The sequence below is a fragment of the Peromyscus maniculatus genome, chromosome 13 (genome assembly GCF_049852395.1).
Source record: "Peromyscus maniculatus bairdii isolate BWxNUB_F1_BW_parent chromosome 13, HU_Pman_BW_mat_3.1, whole genome shotgun sequence".
Taxonomy (NCBI): Eukaryota; Metazoa; Chordata; class Mammalia; order Rodentia; family Cricetidae; genus Peromyscus; species Peromyscus maniculatus.
This window is the reverse complement of record NC_134864.1, coordinates 39,983,205-40,005,749: the sequence shown is the minus strand read 5'-3', so window position 1 is coordinate 40,005,749 and position 22,545 is coordinate 39,983,205. Positions and strand designations below refer to the sequence as shown.

The following is a 22,545-nucleotide window of genomic DNA, read 5'->3' as shown; positions in this document are numbered from 1 at the left end:
GTGGTAGACTTACAGTCTTAGGGTTGAGAGGCTGAGGCAGGAGGATCATAAATGTGAGGGTAGCCTGAATACCTAATAAGATGCCATTTTCTACAAAGAAGAAGGGAGGGAAGGAGGAATGATAAGGGGGAAATGGGCAAGGAAAGGGAGGAAAATGCAGAAATGTCATGCAGGAAGACAGCAGGAATGATTTCAGTGACTCTGCTTCCCTGTATGGTTAGGGGCAGAGATGACCAGAGGAGTTTGGACCCCTGACTTCTGCATATCCTCCTCTCCAACAGGGGAAGCCTGGCCTGACCAGGGACGTGGCTGCTTCCGAGGTGTGGACCATTCTGTGGCACCGCTTTTCCATGGCCCTGAGGCTACCTGAGGAGGTGACTGTACAGGAAGACGATCTGTCACTATCAAGTCCGCCCAGCCTAGAGCCAGACTGGACACTGATTTCACCCCAAGGTGTCTCTCTCTTAGCATAGCTCTGTTTGTAGAGGTCCCTTTTCAAAAGGAGGCAGCTTAGAGCTGGGTTAGCCCACAGATAAGTACCCCGACTATGTGCAGAGTGGGTGTCGGAGACGATCAAGGACCTGCCTACCAATGGGGGACAGGAAGGACCAGACAGGTTATGGGGTCCTTGGGTGATGGGGGCAGCTGGGCATCTTGCTTGCTTCACGAGGCCTGCGTTCTCTGTTGTCTTCAGGCATGGCGGCCTTGCTGAGCCTGGCCATGGCCGTCTTCACCCAGGAGCCCCAGTTATGCCTGAGCCACCTGTCCCAGCATGGAAGCATCCTCATGTTGACCCTGAAGCACCTGCTCTCCCCCAGCTTCTTGCATCACCTGAGCCAAGCGTGAGTCTGAGCTGGGAAAACAGGAGACTCGGAGTCAGAGCCAGCAAGGGGAAGTAGAGGTGGGGGCAGGAGAGAAGGAGCTGACAGCTTGAGCTGTAAGGCTAGAAGTGGGGTAAGAATCAGGCTGGGAACCTGAGGAGTCGCGGAGATTGGGAGAGCGGAGCCTGGGGAGTGGACACGAGAGAGGGAAGGGTCATAAAGGGTCCCCCGGTTTGCTCCCTTCCTAGGCCTCAGGGGCCCGAGTTCCTCCCTGTCGTGGTCCTCTCCGTGTGCCAGCTGCTTTGCTTCCCTTTTGCCCTGGATGTGGATGCTGACCTCCTTGTAGGCATCTTGGCCGACCTCAGGGACTCAGAAGTTGCAATCTGCCTGCTGCAGGTACTTGACGGAGTTATTCAGGTGCCATGGTGGGAAAGGAAGGTGGCCAGTGTTGTATCTTCTGACTCACATCCCAGTAGCTCTAGGGCTCTCCTAGGCCCTCACAGAGTAGGGCCTCTAGCTTGACCGAAGCGTTAGAGTGGAGACAGTACTCAGACCCAGAGACATGGAGCTGAAGCTGGGCTAAGGTCTTCCCCGTCCACTGGCCTCTCGTCTGGTTCTATTGGCACTCAGTCAGGAGGCCAGGCACTGTAGCTTAGCTCCTTGGTCAGGAATTACTGCCCTGGCATTCTTTGGCAGTATTCCTTGGGTCTCTGGAGGCAGAAAATTGTGCCCTTGCAGAGCCAGGTGTGAATGTAGAAAGGTCCTGCTCTCGAGCTCCACGTGGGTTTCATGGGTGGTGCTGTGGGGGGTGAGGCTCTGCTGCTGGGACAGTTCTCTCCTTGGCTCGATATGTCTCTCTTGCCCATCCCCCCCCACACACACACACACGCATTGCGATGTTCCTCTCCCTCTCCTGGACTCGCTCACCAAACTCTGATTTCTCCCAGGTCTGCTGCCACCACCTCCCGTTGTTACAAGCAGAGCTGCCCATTGGTCTGCTTACACGCCTGGCCCTCATGGATCCCACCTCTCTCAAGCAGTTTGTGGACACAGTGGCTACCTCTTCCAGGACCATCATCTCATTCCTCTCTATTGTTCTGCTGAGTGACCAGCCCTTCATGATTTCTGACCTTCTGTCCCTGCTGACCCACACAGCCCGGGTTCTATCCCCCAGCCACTTGTCCTTTGTCCAGGAGCTCCTGGCTGGCTCTGATGAATCCTATCGGCCATTGCGAAGCCTCCTGGGCCACTCAGAGAACACCGTGCGGGTGCGTACTTACGGGCTTCTGGGACACTTGTTACAGCACAGCATGGCCCTACGTGGGGCACTGCAGAGCCAGACAGGACTGCTCAGCCTTCTGCTGCTAGGACTTGGAGACAAGGACCCTGCCGTGCGCCGCGGTGCCAGCTTTGCTGTGGGCAATGCGGCCTACCAGGCTGGTCCCTTGGGACCTGCCCTGGCAGCTGCAGTGCCCAGTTTGACCCAGCTGCTTGGAGATCCTCAGGATGGTATCCGGCGCAATGTTGCATCAGCTCTGGGCAATCTGGGACCCGAAGGACTGGGCAAGGAGCTATTACAGTGCCAAGTACCCCAGCGGCTCCTAGAAATGGCATGTGGAGACCCTCAGCCAACTGTCAAGGAGGCCGCCCTCATTGCTCTGCGGAGCCTCCGACAAGAGTCCTGTATTCATCAGGTAAAGCCACGGGCCTCAGGAGCCATGATGACCAAAGGCCCTACAGCATTTCTCTGGTGTAGTTTGTGAGGACCTACAACACCTAGAAATGCCAATATGGCCCTGTCTGGGTGTAAGAAACTCAAAGACAGTACGTTGGAGATGGGTTTCTCTTTTTCCCTCTCCCACCCTAGAGAAGGGAAGGGATCTGGAAGGCTCCCTGGGCTAGGACATGCCTGAGATCCCAAGAATCATAGCTTATCTCTTTCCAGACACAAAACAGAAGGGAGATGGGGGAAACCAGGAGATACTGAGGCCATGAAGCTGCCAACTGCTTTCGTTTTTAGTGCGGCGCTAAGCATTTCACCTGGATTATCTAGTTTAAGCTGTTATATTACACTCATTTTGTAGGCGAGGAAACGGAAGCATAAATAATTTAGTGACTTGTCCAAGTGCTGCCGGGTGAGACTTTTGAACTCACCAATCGGGGTCTAGAGCCTATACTCATCCAATACTATCTTAGTTTGCTTCTTCTGCTTACTGTTGAGTCTCTAAAGAACTCAGGGGGAGTCACACATCTGAGAGATCCCAGAGCAGAATCGGTCAGTGTGGTGGCATTAGAACCACAGGCATTGACAGGGTGGTGCAGGCACTAAAAGAGTTTCCCACAATCCATGTGGGGAAACCACAAAAGAGATGCTTGGTCAGAGATGCGGAACCCACTGGGAAGCAGATGTTCAGGCTTCCTGTCAGTTACTGCTGCTTTCCGTAACCTCTTACCAGGGACAAGTAACTGGGTCACCTGGTGCATCGATTTCTATGGCCAGTACCAAAGAGAGTGCAAATACATACCTGGGTCTTATTGATTCATAGCTCTTGAGATTTCTTGTCTTGATCAGTCTATCCCAAGTCCCCAGAAGGCCATTTCTCTTTTCTTGGTTAAAGGGGAATCCCTTGCATGTGCCAACACCACCATTTCTCACCCTTACATCATATTCTGCCATTTGCTTCCTATCCCACAGGTGCTGGTGTCCCTGGGTGCCAGTGAGAAATTAGCCTTGCTCTCTTTGGGGAACCAGTTACTGCCGAATAGCAGCACCAGGCCTGCCTCTGCCAGACATTGCAGGAAACTCATCCACCTCCTGAGGCCAACCCACAGCACGTGACCCCGACTCCTGGGGCTCTTCTTCCAGCCTTCACTACCCTTCCGTTGCCAAGTCTTTCTTATTCTCCTACCCAAGCTACTGACTCAGCTGAGAGCTGGAGAGACTGAAAAAGAGTGATAAGCTGCCAACTCCCCTGTGAGCAAGAAACTAGAAGAGATTTTCATATTAAAGCTCCTTCCTTTCCCTAGATTCATGATGATTTGAATCAGTAAACTTCATCATCACTGTTGGTGCCAGAGAAAATTCCTTCCTTCCTACGTGCAGGGCTCTTGCTCCAGGAATGTGCCTTCAACCCCAGGACCATGCCACCCACCCAGGCCTTAGGAAAACACGTCCGCCTTGCTGGATCTCTTCCCTTCTGGATCTCCTATGATCTATCTAGCTATTTTTGCTTTATGTACACTGGTCTCTGTCTCAGTTCTAGCTTGTGGGGATAAATGTCATCACCTCTATTGTTGGGGTTCCTCAGCCTTCTATGGGTGGGAAGTACGTGTGTGTGTGTGTGTGTGTGTGTGTGTGTGTGTGTGTGTGTGTGTGTTTACACACACATTCCAATTTACCAGAATGGGTGTTTGGCAGCACATTAGTTAGAATCTAACTGTGTGTGTATTAGGAAGCTTAACCAAGACAAGCTTCCAGGGCCCTGCTTTCTCCATCCAGTCCATGGGGAGAGTCCTCTTCATGTGGCTCAGTGGTGAGTGCTCCTGCCTATACATGAGGTTTTGGGTTCAGTCCCCAGCAGAAAAGGGAGGGGGAAGAAAGGTATCTTTCTGTCCTTCCTTGATTAAAGTTTGTAAGAAATGAAAGATGAGTGTGATTATCCGTACTTCATAAGGAGTTTTCTCATTATCCACTGTAGTTACACTTGAGCAAAAGTAAGACCCTCCTTAATTTCCTGCTCTCCATATTATTTTAATTCAGAACACACACACACACACACACACACACACACACACACACACACACACACACCTTCCTGTGTACTAGATACTGTGCCTGTCACAGTTTCTATTTTGGTGTGGCGGGGGGACAGGGAACTTATTGAAATAAGTGAACTGAAGGTGGGTGGGTCGGCAACTACCAAAGAGGCTGAAGCAGGAGGATCACATTCTCAGGAGTCTAAGACCAGTCTGAACACAGCCAGTCTCACAAAGTGAGTGAATTAGATAAACTACATAGAAAGATGATTCTAAAAATGCTGTGGAGCTGGGCAGTGGTAGCATACTCAGGAGGCAGAGGCAGGCAGATCTCTGTGAGTTCAAGGTCAGCCTGGTCTACAGAGCAAGATCCAGGACAGGCACCAAAACTACATAGAGAAACCCTGTCTAAAAAACAAAAAAACAAAAACAAAAAACAAAAAAAAACCAAAAAACAAACCCAAAACCAACCAAACAAAAAAACCTCTAGAATTTAAAAAGAAAGCACAGAAAAGGGTTTAAGAAGTACTAAGCTGATCACTCATGTTCCCATCCCCATCTGCCCTCAGTCCATTCACAAAATCTCTATTTCCCTTCCTACCTCACTCAGGATGATTTTTTTTCTAGTTCCATCCATTTGTCTTCCAATTTCCTGGTGTCCTTGTTTTTAACAACTGAGTAATACTCCATTGTGTAAATATACCACATTTGCTTTATCCATTTCTCAGTTGAGGGACATCTAGGTTGTTTCCAGGTTCTGGCTGTTACAAAATAAACAAAACCAACAACAAAAAAAGAATATTGTGTACGTAGATTCATTAGTGACTCCTCAGATTAATCTGAGTAGTTTCTCTTCTGGAACTCTGGGTGCATGGAGGTCCCTAGGATGACTGTGGCATATAATAAATTTCAGTTTTACTCAATTATTGAAAAAAAAATAGCCCAATGAATGGAAACACATGAACTATGAACCAAAGACTGAGGGGCTCCCAGCTGGATCAGGCCCTCTGAATAGGTGAGACAGTTGATCGGCTTGATCAGTTTGGGAGGCATCTAGGCAGTGGGACCAAGTCCTGTGCTCATACCATGAGTTGGCTGTTTGAAACCAGGAACTTATGCAGGGACACTTGGCTTAGTCTGGGAGGAAGGGACTGGACCTCCCTGGACTGATTCTACCAAGTCGATCACAGTCCTCGGGGGAGGACTTGTCCTGGAGGAGGTGGGAATGGAGGGTGGGCTGGGGGTAAGGGGAGGGCGTGGGAGGGGGGAGAATAGGGGAACCCATGGCTGATATGTAGAACTGAATGGTATTGTAAAATAAAAAATATATATCACAAACAAACAAAAAAAAAAAAGAATATTGTGTACGTAGATTCATTAGTGACTCCTCAGATTAATCTGAGTAGTTTCTCTTCTGGAACTCTGGGTGAAGGCTATCGAGGGGCTGGACCCCAATAGTCTGCATTATCCTAGGAATCTACAAGGAAGACCCTAGCTTAGACTCCTAGCAATAGCAGATACATACATAGCCTAAACTGGCCATCTCCTTTGACCAGATTGGTACCTAGCCCAGTTGTCATCAGAGAGACATCATCCAGCAACTGATGGAAACATGCAGACCCACAGCCAAACATTAGGTGGAGTTCAGGGAATCTTTTTTTTTTGTTTGTTTGTTTGTTTTGTTTTTGGTTTTTTTCGAGACAGGGTTTCTCTGTGTAGCTTTGCGCCTTTCCTGGAGCTCATTTGGTAGCCCAGGCTGGCCTCGAACTCACAGAGATCCGCCTGGCTCTGCCTCCCCAAGTGCTGGGATTAAAGGCATGCGCCACCAACGCCCGGCTGAGTTCAGGGAATCTTGCAGAAGAGAGGGAGAAAGGATTGTAAGAGCCAAAGGGGTCAAGGACACCACAAGAAAACACAGAATCAACTAACCTGGGCTCACAGGGGCTCACAGAGACTGAACCAACAACCAGGGAGCCTGCATGGGACTGACCTAGGCACTCTGCATATCTGTTACAGTTGTGTAGCTTGGTCCTCTTGTGGGACTCCTAACAATGGGGACAGGGACTGTCTCTGACTCTTTTGCTGGCTTTTGGGACCCTACTTATACTGGGTTGCCTTGCCCAGTCTTTTTTTTTTTTTTTTTTTTTCCGAGACAGGGTTTCTCTGTGTAGCTTTGCGCCTTTCCTGGAACTCACTTGGTAGCCCAGGCTGGCCTCAAACTCACAGAGATTCGCCTGGCTCTGCCTCCCGAGTGCTGGGATTAAAGGCATGCACCACCACCACCACCACCACCACCACCACCACCACCACCACCACCCGGCTTTTTCTTTTTTTTTTAATTTATTATTTCTATTTACTGTGCATTGGTCTTTTGCCATGGGTGTCAGGTCCCCTGGGACTGGAATTACAGACAGTTGTGAGCTGCCATGTGGGTCCTCTGGAAGAGCAGTCAGTGCTCTTAACCCCTGGGTCATCTCTCTAGCCCTTGCCCAGTCTTAATACATGGGGAGGTGCTTAGTCTTACTGCAACTTGATATGCCATGTTTTTTGTTGATACTCATGAGACCTGCCCTTTCTACTACTACTATTTCTTCTCCTTTTGTTTTTTGTTTTCGTTTTTTTCAAGACAGGGTTTCTCTGTGTAGCTTTGGAGCCTGTCCTGGATCTCACTTTGTAGTCCAAGCTGACCTTGAACTCACAGAGATCTGCTTGCCTCTGCCTCCCAAGTGCTGGGATTAAAGGTGTGCGCCACCACTGCCCGGCTACTTGCTCTTTCTTTCTTCCTCTCTTCCTCTCTTCCTCTCTTCTTCCTCTCTTCCTCTCTTCTTCTCTTCTTCCTCTCTTCCTCTCTTCCTCTCTTCCTCTCTCTCTCTCTCTCTCTCTTTTTCCAGACAGGGTTTCTCCATGTAGTTTTGGTGCCTGTCCGGGATCTTGCTCTGTAGACCAGGCTGGTCTTGAACTCACAAAGATCCACCTGGCTCTGTCTTCCCAGTGCTGGGATCAAAGGTGTGCGCCACCACTGCCCAGCTACCTGCCCTTTCTTAAACAGAAACAAAGGCAGTGAGTGGATTGGGGGTTGGGAAGAGAGGGCCGATGGGGGGAGGGACCGGAAGGAGAGAAAGGGGAAACTTCGGGCAGGATGTAAAATGAATAAATTTATTGAAGAAAAAAGTACTCAGCTGACTGGTCAGGTGGGCTCTTACCTGGAAGGTGCGCCGGAGCTGTCCCTCGAAGGAAGTGGAGTGCACAGTGCGCGGAGGGAAGGATCTAGGCAGCGAGGACATCTCGAAGGCCCCATACTGAACCATGGCTGCCATGCTGCGGAGTTGTCAGGAAGCCAGTTTACCAAAAAAAGCAAAGATGGAGAGGCAGCCAGGCATGGCGACTCGTGCCTTTAATTCCATCACTAGGTAGGCAGAAGCAGGACTGTGAATTTGAAGCCAGCTTAGACTATATGGCGAGGCCCTGTCTCAGAAAGAAAAGAGAGTAGGAAAAGGTATTGAGGGCAGGAAGGGAGTGATGGGGCGGGTGCAGGTTTGTAGTCCTTCCCCGGCTGAGAGTTTTTATAAATGCTGTCGGGATCAATGGGAGGGGTTAGCACAAAGGAGCAATGTGCTTTACCTGATGCTCTGGGAAGGATTACTCCGAGGGCTAGGGAAATGGTTCCGGTGTGTAAAGTGCTTGCTTCACAAACATGATTCCAGGATCCATGTAAAAGCTGGGCTTGGAGTGCTGCTGAAATCTGAGCACTGCAGGGACAGAGACAGGCGAATCCTCTGGCTTTGTTGGCCTGCCCATCTAGCCAAAACAGCTCCCGGTTCAGTGAGACCCTGCCTACAAAAATAAGGTGGAGAGTCTCTCAGACACACACACACACACACACACACACACACACACACACACACACACACACACACACACCATATACACACAATAGTAGGTTAATGCATATTATCACTACTTGAACAGATACCATTTTTTTGTTGTTTAGGCATTTTAAATAAATATACTTCTAAGTACTTGGTGTGTGTATTAACATTAGGACTGTTTGCTTTTAAGAAAATTACAGTACTGTACCAAATGACAAAATTAATAGTAATAGTTTAATATTAACTACTTCATCTTACATCAGTATTCCTTACTCACAGTTTGTTCAAATGGAGAGCTAAAGAGAACATTCGATGGACATGCCGGGCGGTGGTGGTGCATGCCTTTAGTCCCAGCACTCGGGAGGCAGAGGCAGGTAGATCTCTGTGAATCTGAGGCCAGCCTGGTCTACGGAGCAAGAGCCAAGACAGGCACCAAAACTACACGGAGAAACCCTGTCTCAAAAAACAAAACAAACAAACAAACAAAACCAAAAAGATACACACAAAAAAGAGAGAATTCGATGGACTGTCTTACAAGACTAAATATAGAAACTGGAGAAACCTTGGTGTGAAAAGTACTTACTGTGTGAGCATAAGGTTTTGACTTTGTCAGAGCCATGTAAACACCGGGCACTGTTATGCATGAACATCAACACACATATGTGCACACACACACTTACTCAATATAAAATAGTTTTTGATACATCTTATTAAAGGAAACAGTTAGTTGACCAGCAGAATTTCCCACAATTAGACTTGTTGATATGTATTAGAATGTCATATATATGTATATATACATACTGGAAATATAGTATAATATATATTACTGGAAGAGAATAAATATATATTATAATATAATGTATATTACTGGAAATACACACACACATATATGACACATACACATTCATACCCCCCTCTCTTTGGAAGATAAGATCTCATATACCTCAATATATAGCCACAGCTGGACTTGGACTCCATGTCTTCCTGGTTCTACCTCCCAAGAACTGGGATCATGAGCACTACCACACTTGTCCATGTTTTCTTATTTGTATGTGTTGTGTATATGTGTGTGCATGCATGTGGCTACACTCATCCACATGAATTTGTAGAGACGTTAGATAGAGGTTGACATTGGGATGTCTCCCTCAATTGCTTCTCTCTCTCTCTCTCTCTCTCTCTCTCTCTCTCTCTCTCTCTCTCTCTCTCTCTCTCAGTCTAGAGCTTTCTGTTTCTGCTAGACCAGCTGGTCAGCAAGCCCCTGGATCTGCCGATCTCCATCTTGGGAGTTCTGGGATTGCAGACCTGCACCACCACGCCTAGCTTATATGCAGGCTGTGCGGATCCAAGCTCAGGTCCGTCCTCCTTCTTGCACAGCGAGCACTTTACTCATTGAGCCATTCCCCAGCCCTATATTTTCTTTCTTTTTTTCTCCATAAAGAGTCTGTTGGACTGGTGCACACACACCTGACCACCTGAGTTCAATCCACAGGTGTGGCAGGAGAGAATCGACTCTGGAGAGTTGTCTTCTAACCTTCTACAGGCCTTCCAGACTCAAGATCTGGATTCTCAGTATGCCTTCCATTTCGGGTTGTGACTGTATCATTTCAAATATAGTCAAATTGACAACCAAGCATAGCCATCACACTAGGCATAGCCGTCACCTGTGATCTCAGAACATAGGAGGCTGAACCAGGAGAATCAGAAGTTCATAGCCAGCCTAGGTTACACCTAAACTCATCTCAAACACCCCCCCCCACTGACAAAATAATGTGCAAATTTCTTAAGAGCAAGGATATTCCTTGTGTAACTATGGTGTATTTAATTAGGGAAATTGACATCTCTAAAATATTGTAATCTATGTCTTACAATTAAACATTGCCTCAGTCCACAGGCATCATGTGTTACCACCTCTGGCTGTCACATCTCTTCAACCCCGGAAACCACCTCATAGCCTTGGCTTGTCTAGTATGACATTGGTTGACACTTTCAAAGAGAACAGGTCAAATTTCTCTGAGGTTTGTTTTCTGTTAGTCATTTTTGGCAGGGACACTATGTAGGTAATGTGTTTTCCTAGTGTACCATATCATGTTGCTTTTTGCCATTTTTAAATTAGTATTTATGTTCAGTTGGAACCTCCAGCTTGTCCCTGCATGATCCGGAAAGCCCCAATCCTCTCTCTCTCCAAACCCTGCCCACTCAAACAAAGAGAGATCTCCAAACAAAGGGAAGGCCCCAGAAAAGCTCTCAAATATTATTAATGGACTAGGGGCCCAAAAGAGAAACCATGAACAGTGAGAATTGTCTTCAGGAAAGAATCTGTTTACTTTATTCCTCTATGACAAAATTCTATCTGTACAGCTTCAGCTCGGTCCTCACACTCAACTCCTCCCTGTGCCCACTTTTCCTATCCTCATAGTTTTCCTAAGCTCCTATGCTTTTGACCTCATCTTCATCCTCTGTTCCTTCATCCTGCACCTTTCTTTCCTTGCTCCTTACTCCTGGCTCTGAGAAAACTCTACAAGACATCTATCTGACCTACCAGCTACAGAATCTCTGCCTTTCTCCCTTCTCTCCGGCCATGTGCCTCTGTCAACCCTCTACAGAAAAAACAACAACAACAACAACAACAAACTGCCTTGTTCTTTCTCTCCTTGCCACAGGACTCTCTGCCCCTAGGAATTCTGCCTCACTCTTCACTCCACCTGGATATGCAAAAACCTCCTTTGTCCTGAGTCAATTGCTCTGGGAATGCCATTAGGCCTGAAGGCAAGGGATGGTCTGAGCTTCACTTGCATAAGAAGCAAAGCTATGCATCTACAGCCTGTTTGTCTCCCAGGCTCTGTAGGGGGGTTAGTCACCTAGAGAGAGGATCAGCATCTGAGAAGCTTACACTGTTTGCCAATATGGTCTAATAGTATATGGGCACACAAGAATTTCATAGTAGAAGACAGCTGAAATATTAAAAACTGAGTAACACCAAATTCCATGATAAATGGCTTTCTCTAGAAAAATACCTTGAAATTTCTAGGTATATCTTTAATATACAGCTGAATCTATAATACATTCTTGCAGCCCGCAAGAAAAACCCAGTTCCACATTCTTAGTGGCTATGGCAGTACCTCCCCTGAAGTTGCCAGCAGCCAAGTCCCTGCCTAAAGTTTTCAGCTTTTGACCATGCATGGGCATAAACCAAGCTTGTGGCAGATACATCATCACCCATTGCCTACAACTTATATAAACTCCCTACTTTAGTTCTAGTGTGTGATTTCCTAGCCTCAATCTCAGACTGAAGACTCACCTGGGAGTTGCTTTACTCAAATATACCTGTTCTTCTACTTTTTCAGTTCTGCTTGATCTGGCTTACTGTGTCATTGCAGAAACCTATTATTGGGCTACAGAAAACCTATTAATTTATTCTTTGAAAACTTCATGCATGTATGCAATGTATTTTGATCATCCCCACTCCTGTCCCAAACTCCCTTTGCCTGCTCCTACATATCTCCTTCCCAGCTTCATGTTTTTCTTATTCTATTTTTAAATAGCCTACTGGGCCCAGTTAATGCTGTTCACATGGTCATGGGTATGGAGCTATCCACTGGAACATGGGTAACATCAGTGACCACATCCCCAAAGAAAAATGACTCTCCCTCAGCAGCCATCAACTACCAAGAGTTCCTCAGATGGGAGTGGGGCCTCAGGATCCCCTACAGCAATCATGCTGGAATTTTGACTGGCTTGATCATGTTCAGGTTGCCTCATCTGTTGTGAGTTCACACGCCATGCCCAACTCTCTTCACCAGTCTCAGGCTCTCCTTTTCTCTGTCTGTCTGTGTTTCTATCTCTCTCTGTCTCTCTTTCTTTTTCTTTCTCTCTTTCTTTTTCTTTCTTTCTTTTTCTTCTTCCTTCCTTCCTTCCTTCCTTCCTTCCTTCCTTCCTTCCTTCCTTCCTTCTCTCTCTCTCTCTCTCTCTCTCTCTCTCTCTCTCTCTCTCTCTCTCTCTTTCTTTCTTTTCTCAAGACAAGTTTGCTCCGTGTAGTTTTGGTGCCTGTCCTAGATCTCACTCTCTAGACCAGGCTGGCCTGAAACTCATAGAGATCCATTTGACTCTGCCTCCCGAGTGCTGGGACTAAAGGCAAGTACCACCACCACCAACAACAACGGCTGGCTCTTTTTCCCCCTTGTTTTCCCCACCCTTACTCACTCTGAGACAGAGACTCACTAGGTAGCCCTGGCAGGCCTGGAATTTCACACTGTAGACCAAGCTGGCTTCAAACTCAGGGAGCTCTATCTGCCCCTGCCTCTGCCTCCCAGGTCCTGGTATTAAAGGCACACACCACTTAGCACAGTGGGTACACCCTTCCTACCCTATCTTTTGCAAAGTTCCCTGCACCTGGGATAGGGATGGAGTCAATACGGATATCCCGTCCATGGCTTTGTGCTCAGCAGTCACCATTCTCAGCATTTTGACAAGTTAGGAGTGTCTGCATGAACCAATACCTGCTGCAAAAAGAAACTTAACTGAGGGAGACTGAAAACACTACAAATCACAGATCAGCTCCAACTGCTTGCTTGTGATGAGATTTTGTATCCTGATAAGCCTCCCTGCAAACGCAGCAATCCAAATCAGACCAAATCAGACCGAATTAGAAAAAGCCCCTGTTTAATTGGTAAAGTGTTCCTGGGCAGTTCTCCAGCCCGGGCCTCCCCCCTGCCCCCAGGAGAGGAGACGTGGAAGAGAGACCAGAAAGCAGCTTATATACCCTGTGGGTGTGGTCTTGAGCCTCTGGGTGGGGGGGAGCCATGTTTGGCGGGCTTTGAAGGGGTGGGTTTGGGGAAAGAGATGGGGAGGGGAGTTGAGGTGGATCTTCCACCAGAACATTCCAGTCTCTTTGGGTATAGGGATGCCAGGGTGCCAGGGGCTGAGGTGGAGCTCCCACCCAAATAGCTTGCTTTTTGCCATTATTGATGAAGCTGCTTCTAATCACTCGGTTAATATAGTCTAGGCAGATTTCAGTTGATGTATTTTTCAATACGTATGCTTTATTTTTAGAATAGATTTCAATTTGTAGAAAAATAGGGTGGACAGTTCATTTATACCCTGTCCCTATTTCCTCTATTATTTAGGATATTGCACATTACATATTATGATATCTTGTTAATACTTAAAGTGTTATACAACACAGGCATATTATTAGCCTTTTTTTTTTTTTTTTGGCTTCTCAGAGCAGAGTTTCTCTGTTTAACAGCCCTGTAACTCACTTTGTAGACCAGGCATGTCTCAAACTTACAGAGACCTACATGCCTCTACCTCTCGAGTGCCGGGATTAAAGTCCTGCTCCACCACACCTGGCTTTTTTTTTTTTAATAAAAGTATCTTCTAAAGATTTGTTTTTTTATTTTTTATTAATTTTTTTTTATTTATTTTACATCCTGCAGTTTCCCCTCCTTCCTCTTTCCTGTCCCCTCCCCTTTTTTATTTATTTTACATAGGTGTTCTATCTGCATGTATGCCTTTATGCCAGAAGAGGGCACCAGATCTCATTACAGATGGTTGTGAGCCACCATGTGGGTGCTGGGAATTGAACTCAGGACCTCTGGAAGAGCAGAGCCATCTCACCAGCCCTATTTTATCTGATGTCCTTTCCTTGTTGTTCTAGGATCCAATACATGTTACATTTAGCTGTCACCTTAGGCTCCTCTTGGATGAAACAATTTCTCAGACTTTCCTTGTTTTTCGTGTTTCTGGGGTATACTGGTCGTGTTATTTTTCAGACCACCCTCCTATGTAGTTTATCTCACTTTTTTTTTTTTTCAATGGGTAGACTATGGTTTTAGAATTTGGGGAGGAAGATTACCAAAGTTAAGAAAGTAAAGTGTTAGCTGGGCATGGTGTGCACGCCTTTAATCTCAACACTTGGAGGCAGAGGCAGGTGGATCTCTGAGTTCGAGGCCAACCTGGTCTACAGAGGGTGTTCTAGGACAGCCAGGGCCACATAGAGAAACCCTATCTCAAATCATAGCAACAAAGGAAAATAAAGTGTCATATTTTTTTTTAAAAGGAAACAAAAGTGTTCTTTTAAAAAGATTTTACTTTTGTAATTATTTACATGTTTGTGTGTGGGTATGTTCATGTGAGTGCCTGAGGAGACCAGAGGTGAGCATCTGGGCTGTAACTCTGGGCAGTTGCAAGCTGTCTGACATGAGTGAGTCCAGTCCAAAGAGCCTTTCATGACCCTTGAGCCCTTTCTCCAGCCTGAGTGGGATTTTTTTGTTTTTATTTATTTATTTATTTATTTATTTATTTATTTATTTATTTATTTATTTATTTATTTATTTAATATCAGGGCTCAAACACCTGGACTCAAGCATCTTGTGGCCCCAGTCTCCTGAACAGGTGTGTACCTTTTTGCCTGACTTAAATCTGCATATTTAATTATCCTACAGAGCAGGAGGTTGCATTTATGACATTTTCATACCTTGTTCTGGTTGCTCTCTCTCCTGACCTCTCTCCCGTCCTATGCCCTGTAGCCTTCCATCTCCAATGGTCCCCTTTCTGCTTTCATGTCTCGTGTGTACTATTTATCACCCTCTCCACCCTCCCCCTTCAGACCTCTTTTCGATCTTTTGTGGTTCCTGGAGCAGTCAGCATCCTCTAAGGCAGTGGTTCTCAACCTGTGGGTCTAAGTCCATTTGGGGGTCAAACGACCCTTTCCCAGGGGTCACATGTCAGATATCCTATATATTAGATATTTTACATTATGATTCACAACAGTAGCAAAATTACAGTTATGAAGTAGCAACCAAAATAATTTCATGGTTGAGGGTCACCACAACATGAATAATTATATTAAAAGCTTCACAGCATTAGGAAGGCTGAGGATCACTGCTGTAAAGGAACAGAGCTGACAGGATGAACGTATGTATCAAAAGGGGACTTATTACATTGGCTTACACAATATGGTCTGGGTAGTTTAACAATGGCTGCCTCAGGTTGGGGATTTAGCTCAGTGGTAGAGCACTTGCTTAGCAAGCACAAGGCCCTGGGTTTGATCCTCAGCTCAAAACAAACAAACAAACAAACAAAATCAATGGCTGCCTCACAGTAGAGAACCTGAAATCCTGTAGTTGTTCAGTCACGAGGGCTCAGCAGTCCTAATCTGGTGTTGAAGATATAGAATATTCTGGAGAGCTCCTGGTCTCTAGTCTATACTGGAAGCCCAAAGAAACTCGTTTTAATATCAGTGAAAGAGTTCAGTAATGACAGGATAGATGCACGAACTTTCCAGCAAGAGTGAAGATGAGCAGGAAAAAGGCAAACATTTCCTTCTTCCTTGGCCTTTTATCTGAGCTGCCCCTGTTTAGGACGGTCTTCAGGATTCAAGTAATCTGGTCAAGCAAGCCCCTCACAGGACTGCACAGAGTTTAGTTGATTTCGGATTCCAGTTGAGTTGACAATTGAGATCCATCACATCCCCTTTCTGATGTCATCGCCGGTGTCCACTTTCACTCCCACATAAACACTCATGTACAAAGGAGCCAGTGCCACCTCTGGGAGCAGAGGCAAGGTACCCATATACCCCAAGTGCATTCTATGAGCATGATTCATGTTTTGATGCTGACCTCGGTCAACCAGCACAAGTGTTTGGCATGGTTTTATTTTTTAAGACGTGGTCTCATATGTACCTCTGGCCAGCATGGAACTCACCACGCTGCCCAGGTTGGCTTCAGACAATCCTTCTACCGCAGTCTCCCATGTGCTGAGATTATAAGTATACAAGCACCATATCCTACTCTGTTTGTAGGATTTCTCCATTGTAAACAACTCTCTTTGCCCCACACAGGCATTACTCATAATTAAGGAGAGGGGGTACTCCCCTCCCCCCTTCATGATGGAGTGTCTACATACTTAGATTTCTTCTCCAGATTTGTCCTTTCTATTAAGGTACCAAATGATTCCAAGGACACATGGTTATTTGGGTTAGGAAGTAGTATTTCTTTACTTTGTTCCTAATTTGTTTCAGCCTTGTCTGTTGGGAGCCGTTTCAATTAATTCCTGTGACACACTTCTTTCCTACCATTGTGGGAGGTTATGTGTGCGTGTCGCTGTATGCAAGGCTTCCTTCCCTGATGACAAGAGACTCCAGGCTCATATATTTTCTGCTGAAGCCTAGAATCAATCTCTTTTCCAAAGATGCTTGGTTCCCTTTCGTGGAAAAATGTATTAGGAACTAAGACCTGGCTGGGCTGGGCAGTGATGGCATGTTGTAGTGGCACACGCCTTTAATCCCAGCACTTGGGAGGCAGAGGCAGGCTGATCTCTGTGAGTTTGAGGCCAGCCTGGTCTCCAAAGCGAGTTCCAGGAAAGGCGCAAAGCTACACAGAGAAACCCTGTCTCAAAAAACGAACCAGACAAGAAAGGAAGGAAGGGAGGGAAGAAAAGAGGGAGGGAGGGAGGGAAGGAGGAAAAGAAAGGAAGGCAGATAGACAGACAGACCTGGATCATAACTGTACTCCTTACTACTAAGGTGTGTTTTCTGTAGATGTTAGGGTTTCATACTCTTGTTCTTTTGGTTATTTATGTATTAACTTAGTTATTAAGATAGCATCTCGCTATGTAGTTCTGGCTGGCCTGGAATTCTTTATTTCCATCAGGCTGGCCTTGAACTGGTAGAGACCACCTACCTCTGCCTCTAGAGTGCTGGGATTAAAAGTGTATTCTGCCATGCCCAGCTGTTTGGTTTTTGTGATGGGAACTGAATCCATAACCTTGTGCATACTCTCTAGGTAAGCATTCTCTCTAGGTAAGGTCATACCCTTGACCTTCCTATAGCATTTTATTTGGTTACTTACATTTTTTATGCATGTACATGTTTGTGTACAGAGGGAGTTTATGTGGAGTGGCTTCCTCAATCACTCTCAATCTTAATTTTTGAGATACTGTCTGTCACTGAACTTGGAGCCCACCAATAAGCTAAATGGACTGGCCAACAAGTAGAAGGGATCCTCCTGTCTCTACCTTCCAAGCACTGAGATTACAGGCCTACACAACTGTGCCCAGCTTTTTATGTGATGGGGATATGAGCTTTGTTTTTCTTTTGAGGGAATAAGGGATCTAAGACAGGGTCTCTCTGTGTAGCCTTGACTGTCCTGGAACTCAACTTTGTAGACCAGGTTGGCCTAGGACTCACAGAGATCTGCCTGCTTCTGCCTCCCGAGTACTGCCTCCTGGTATGAACTTAGTTTTTCTTTTTCTTTTTCTTTTCTTTCTTTCTTTTTTTTTTTTTTTGGTGTGGGGGGGAGCCGAGGACTGAACCCAGGGCCTTGTGCTTGCTAGGCAAGCGCTCTACCACTGAGCTAAATCCCCAACCCCTAGTTTTTCATATTTGTTCAACAAACACTTTACTGACTGGATCACCTCCCCTACCCTTCCTGCCGTATTTTAAAACAATAACAAACCACTAACATTATGCCATCTACACCCTCAGAACTTCTATGCTCCCCAGAAAACAAGAATACCTCCTAAGTCACCAAAAGTCAAAATATGTGGTTTCATTTCCTGTGGCTTTCATAAGAAGTTACTACAAATGTGTCAGTCGTGGATGTTAGAGAAGGCCTTTGTGAAATTTGTTCTCTCTTTCCACCATGTAGTCCTAAGGCTTGAACTTAGATCTTCAGGGTTGGCGGTGAGCATCTTTATCTGCTGAGCCATTTAGCTGACCCCACCTCTTACATATTATCATCTAAAACACTTCTCTCCTTTCTTAAAAAGTATTTGCCAGGCGGTGGTGGCACACATGTTGAATCCCAGCACTTGGGAGGCAGAGGTAGGCGGATCTCTGTGAGTTTGAGGACAGCCTAGCCTACAAATTGAGTTCCAGGACAGTCAGGACTGTTACACAGAGAAACCCTGTCTTGAAACCTGCCCCCCCCTCCAAATTATTTATGTGTGTGTTGGGGGGGGGGCAGGTGGTTATGTCCCAGTGACTGCAGGTGCCCTCAGCCATCAGAGGAGAATGTCAGATACCATGGAGTTGGAGTTTACAGCAGCTGTGCGCCACACAACATGGGTCCTGGGAATGGAACTCAGGTATTCTGGAAGGGTAGTGTGCTCTTAACTACGAGGTTTTTCTTCTAGCCGCAGCTCTTCCATTTTGTCGAAGAAAGTTCATACTGCATGTTGGCTCAAATTCTGTATTTATCTGACTATAACATTTTTCAATTGTTTCCCTTTATATCCTCTATACTGGAAATTACAGCCAATGCTTGATTGGATTCAGATTCAATTTTTAAAATTCTGTTAAAATTTAACGTTTTATAAAATATGTTGTACTTCATAAATACTGCTGTGTAATCTAAATCACACCAGGAGACAAACTGGACGACTACCCTCGCTTTCCTGATCTAAGATTGGCCAAGTAATCCTTTAATAGTTTACCATCCACCAATGACGCCTAAATATTTTGTTGAGCGTCCTTGTTGTGGTCTAAATTATTTCCATCAGGTTCATCTTCTCATTGATTATTCTCTAAATTTCAGTAGCTTGCTCTCTGAGAAAGATCCTTTTGCCCTCCAACTGTCTCTGTAGTTCTTAAAATTCAGTAGGTCCAATGACATCTGAAACAGGCGGCAGATCTCTTCTGTGTGGGGTGAGAATGAAAAAGTTCTTCAAGTCCTCCATTGAAGCTCACAGAGCAGGTAGGTAGTTGTAGTTACGTCCCCGATTAGTCCTGTCCCTCTACACGGTTGAATTTAGAGAAAGGTGAGTGGGAGGGAGTCAAAGTGGCTTGAGCTACCTCTTCTTATCTGACTCATGGAATTTTAGTGGACATTCTTTAATAGAGTCTGGGCGCGGCACGGTCAGAGAGAGTCCACAGTGGTTAGGTAGAATGAATTGAGTCGTGGATTCCCAGAACGGAGCCTTTAACTGCAGGACTACAGTTCCCAGAATTCCGCTCGCAGAGTTCCAGAGTGCCACCAAGGCTGCGCGTGCGCAACTCTCTTGCACTTTTTTTTTTTTTTTTTAAACCTCCCCTCCTCGCCTCCATCCCCCTCTCCCGTCCATTCTCTAGGCAGCATAAGCGCTCGGATTCGGCGCGCCTGCCTCGGGCCCGCCCCCTTTCCCGCCCCTTCCTGGCCTTCGGTCTGTCCGCTAGGGGCGCGCGCAGTGCGCAGCAGACGGCCGGCGGCGTCGGCGGCGGAGTGCGGGTCGCGTGGCAGAGCGTGGTTGCCAGGGACACCTGAGGTCGCCCGCTCGCCCAGCAGGCGCAGCGAGGAAGCAGCGCGGAGCGGGCGCCAAGCCGTGGTGAAGGAGGAGGGTACCCTAGGTGAGTGTGGCCGCGGAGCTGGGGCCCCACCCCGGCCGGCCGCTCCCGCTTGCCTCGGCCCCGGCCTTTGGCACGGGCCCCCAGCCCCGCTTCCGGTCCGCCACTTCGCCATTCTCCGGTGAGGCCGGCACCGCGGCCTCCTCCCCGGCCCGCTCCCGAGCCCTCCTCGGGCAGCCGCCACGCGGGGGGAACTTCGCTGGCTTCTCGGGCGGCCCGAGCCCCGCAGCCTACTCGGTCCTGGCTCCAGCGTGTCCTCTTTTCCCGCCGCGCTGCGGTTTAAATTCTGGCTTGGGCTGGAGCCCAGGCTCTTCTCAAGGCCTGCTCTTCCTCGACCCCACTCTCAGTTATCCGCCAGAACTTCTCTAGAGTCCAAGCAGGAGCTGCGATCCTATGTAATTGAACTCATTTATCTAGCCATTTCCTCATTTCATCATTTACAAACAGTTTTTTATAAACATCGACAAGTAGTAGGTGATGAGCGAGGCCACACCATGGAAGGTCCTAGGGAGGGTACATTGGCGAGCAAGACAAACATGCTTTCAAGAGTTTACAGAACGGGGAATTTTTTAATCAAGTATTTGCCATACTGTGTGGTATGTGCTGTGATAGAAATGGAGCACTTAACCGAGACTTGTTCGGAAAAATACGTCACCCCACCTCCAGTCTTTACATTCCAGTTCTGAATCTTGGAAATGTTTTAATCCCTCTTTGAAACCCATCCTTTATGGAGTCATGTTGGATATTCCAAATCTCATCCTTTATTTCAGCGCTTGTTCATTTGGCCAATCTGCAATAATCTGGAGGACCCTTTGAGAGAAGACATCCTCGGATCCTATGCTTTCATTTGTTGCAATAAACACGGGGATTATTTGCATAAAACTGTCCCCTTTGTTGCCGGGAATGCTACTGGCTGTTTACTGACTTGGACTCTTAAGCCTGGTCTTAAAAGTTATCAAATGTTCTGTGGGAATAAGAGGTGGGAAGACATTCAAGTTACAAAGTAGCTTTAAAAAAAAAGATACAGCAAGGCTTGGAAAGAGCAGAGTGGAGTTGTTTGTTATGGGCCATTTCTATAACAGATGGCAAGAGGAACGTTCATAGGGATCAAAAACGGTTTCAGGGGGGTTTGCTGCATTAGAACTGTCTCCTCCAGAGCGGTGGTTTTTGAGCTGGGGTTATTAGGGCCTAAGACTTCACATTATAAGTTTAAATGAATCCACTTCCTGACTTAACAGTTTCTAGGTAACTCTTTTCTAAGAGGGTCCTAAAAGGAAAGGGAGGGAATGTGTCTTTCACATATTGCAAATTTATATGAGAAAGCAAAAGAAATTTTTTTTTTCTTAAATGCCATACTAAGATGGCATTGGAGATGCTGATTACAGGAAAGCCTCTAGTAATTAAGCTACCTTCTAAACCCGGATAAGTTCCTTCCTGTCTTTCCCTAATACACATTACTGGCTGTGCAGATTGTTTGTTTTGTGGGTATTCTGAGTTCAGAAAAATACAGCAGTTAAATGTGACTAGATCTTTTCTTTTTTTCTTTCTTTCATTCATTCATTCATTCATTCATTGAGAGCTATCTTGGAACTAACTTGCTCTGTAGACCAGGCTGGCCTTGAACTCAGAGATCCATCTGCCTCTGCCTCTGGCGTGCTAGAATTAAAGGTTGTGCCACCACTGCCTAGCTGTGATTTCTTTTTTTCTTTTTCTTTTTCTTTTTTTTTTTTTTTGCGGGGGGAGGGGGTGTTTTTGAGATAGGGTCTTTTAAGTAGTCCTGGCTGTTTCTTAAAGGGGGAGGGGTTCAACTAAGTAGCCCAGGCTAGCCTTGAACTCACTCTCTATAGTTCAGGGTGATCTTGAACTCTAGTGTTGTAATTATGGGTGTGAGTTACTGTGTCTGGCTTGGAATACACAATTTAAAAAATTCTTATGGGGCTGGGGAGGGAGGTGGTGGCTCACGCCCTTAATCTCAGCACCTGGGAGGCAGAGGCAGGTGGATCTTTGAGTTTGAGGCCCGCCTGGTCTACAGAGCGAGATCCAGGACAGGGCACCAAAACTACACAGAGAAACCCTGTCTCGAAAAACCAAGAAAAAAAAATTCTTATGGAAAGAAATGAGTAAAATTATGAGTATATTTTTCCATGTAAAGATAAAAAAGCAGGAAAATAATGTCAGGTTTGTGTCTAAGAGTACAGAAGGGCGGGTGGGTAGGTTGATTAAGGATTTCAGACTAGAGCCAAGTGACACAGTCTAGAAATGATACAGCTTAGGGGTCTTGATTAGTTCATTTTCCCTGCCAGTTAAAGAATTAAAAGGCAGGAAAAATCTGAATCGAAACAGGCAGCAGCAGAGAGATCTCTAGCGCCACAAAAAGACTATCAGTTAAGTTATTGGGGGGGAGGTGAGGAAACATGCACAACCGGACACACAGAAAAAAATCCTCTGCAAAACAGAGAGGGGACTTGGAAAGCCAAAAATCTAGTCTTTTCTCAAGGCCTGGGGATTTTAAAGCCTCTGGAGAGTCCTCCCCTATTTTAGGGCTGGTCAGTTTGAAGACAGGATAGTTAGTTGGTCCAAAACTGTGGTGTGACATGTCCTAATTAGACCTTGAATTTGTTGAGCCAGTCCATCAGCAGGGGGCATGGCAGTTTTTTTTTAAAGGTTTATTTATTTATTATGTATACAGTATTCTGCCTGCATGTGTCCCTTCAGGCCAGAAGAGGGCGCCAGATCTCATTACAGGTGGTTGTGAGCCACCATGTGGGTGCTGGGAATT

General features: G+C 46.4%; 2 protein-coding genes across 7 annotated transcripts in view; both read left to right on the top strand.

Moving 5' to 3' along the window:
* The window catches only part of Stk36 (serine/threonine kinase 36), a 30,858-nt gene extending 26,392 nt beyond the window's left edge, over positions 1-4,466 (top strand). For all 3 annotated transcript variants that reach the window (XM_042260098.2, XM_015985724.3, XM_042260099.2), the window contains exons 23-27: positions 282-453; positions 695-842; positions 1,070-1,217; positions 1,769-2,515; positions 3,517-4,466. In XM_042260098.2, coding sequence (XP_042116032.2) covers positions 282-453; positions 695-842; positions 1,070-1,217; positions 1,769-2,515; positions 3,517-3,660 — 1,359 coding nt within the window. In that variant the 3' untranslated portion in view covers positions 3,661-4,466. The remainder of the gene's footprint in view (positions 1-281; positions 454-694; positions 843-1,069; positions 1,218-1,768; positions 2,516-3,516) is intronic.
* A 14,832-nt stretch (positions 4,467-19,298) lies between these two features.
* Ttll4 (tubulin tyrosine ligase like 4) overlaps positions 19,299-22,545 on the top strand; it is a 51,258-nt gene continuing 48,011 nt past the window's right edge. Inside the window, exon 1 of one of the 4 annotated variants that reach the window (XM_006972183.4) lies at positions 19,299-19,769. The gene's annotated coding sequence lies outside the window, so the exon portion shown is untranslated. The remainder of the gene's footprint in view (positions 19,770-22,545) is intronic. The other 3 variants (XM_015985749.3, XM_076550047.1, XM_076550049.1) reach the window with 3 other exon arrangements.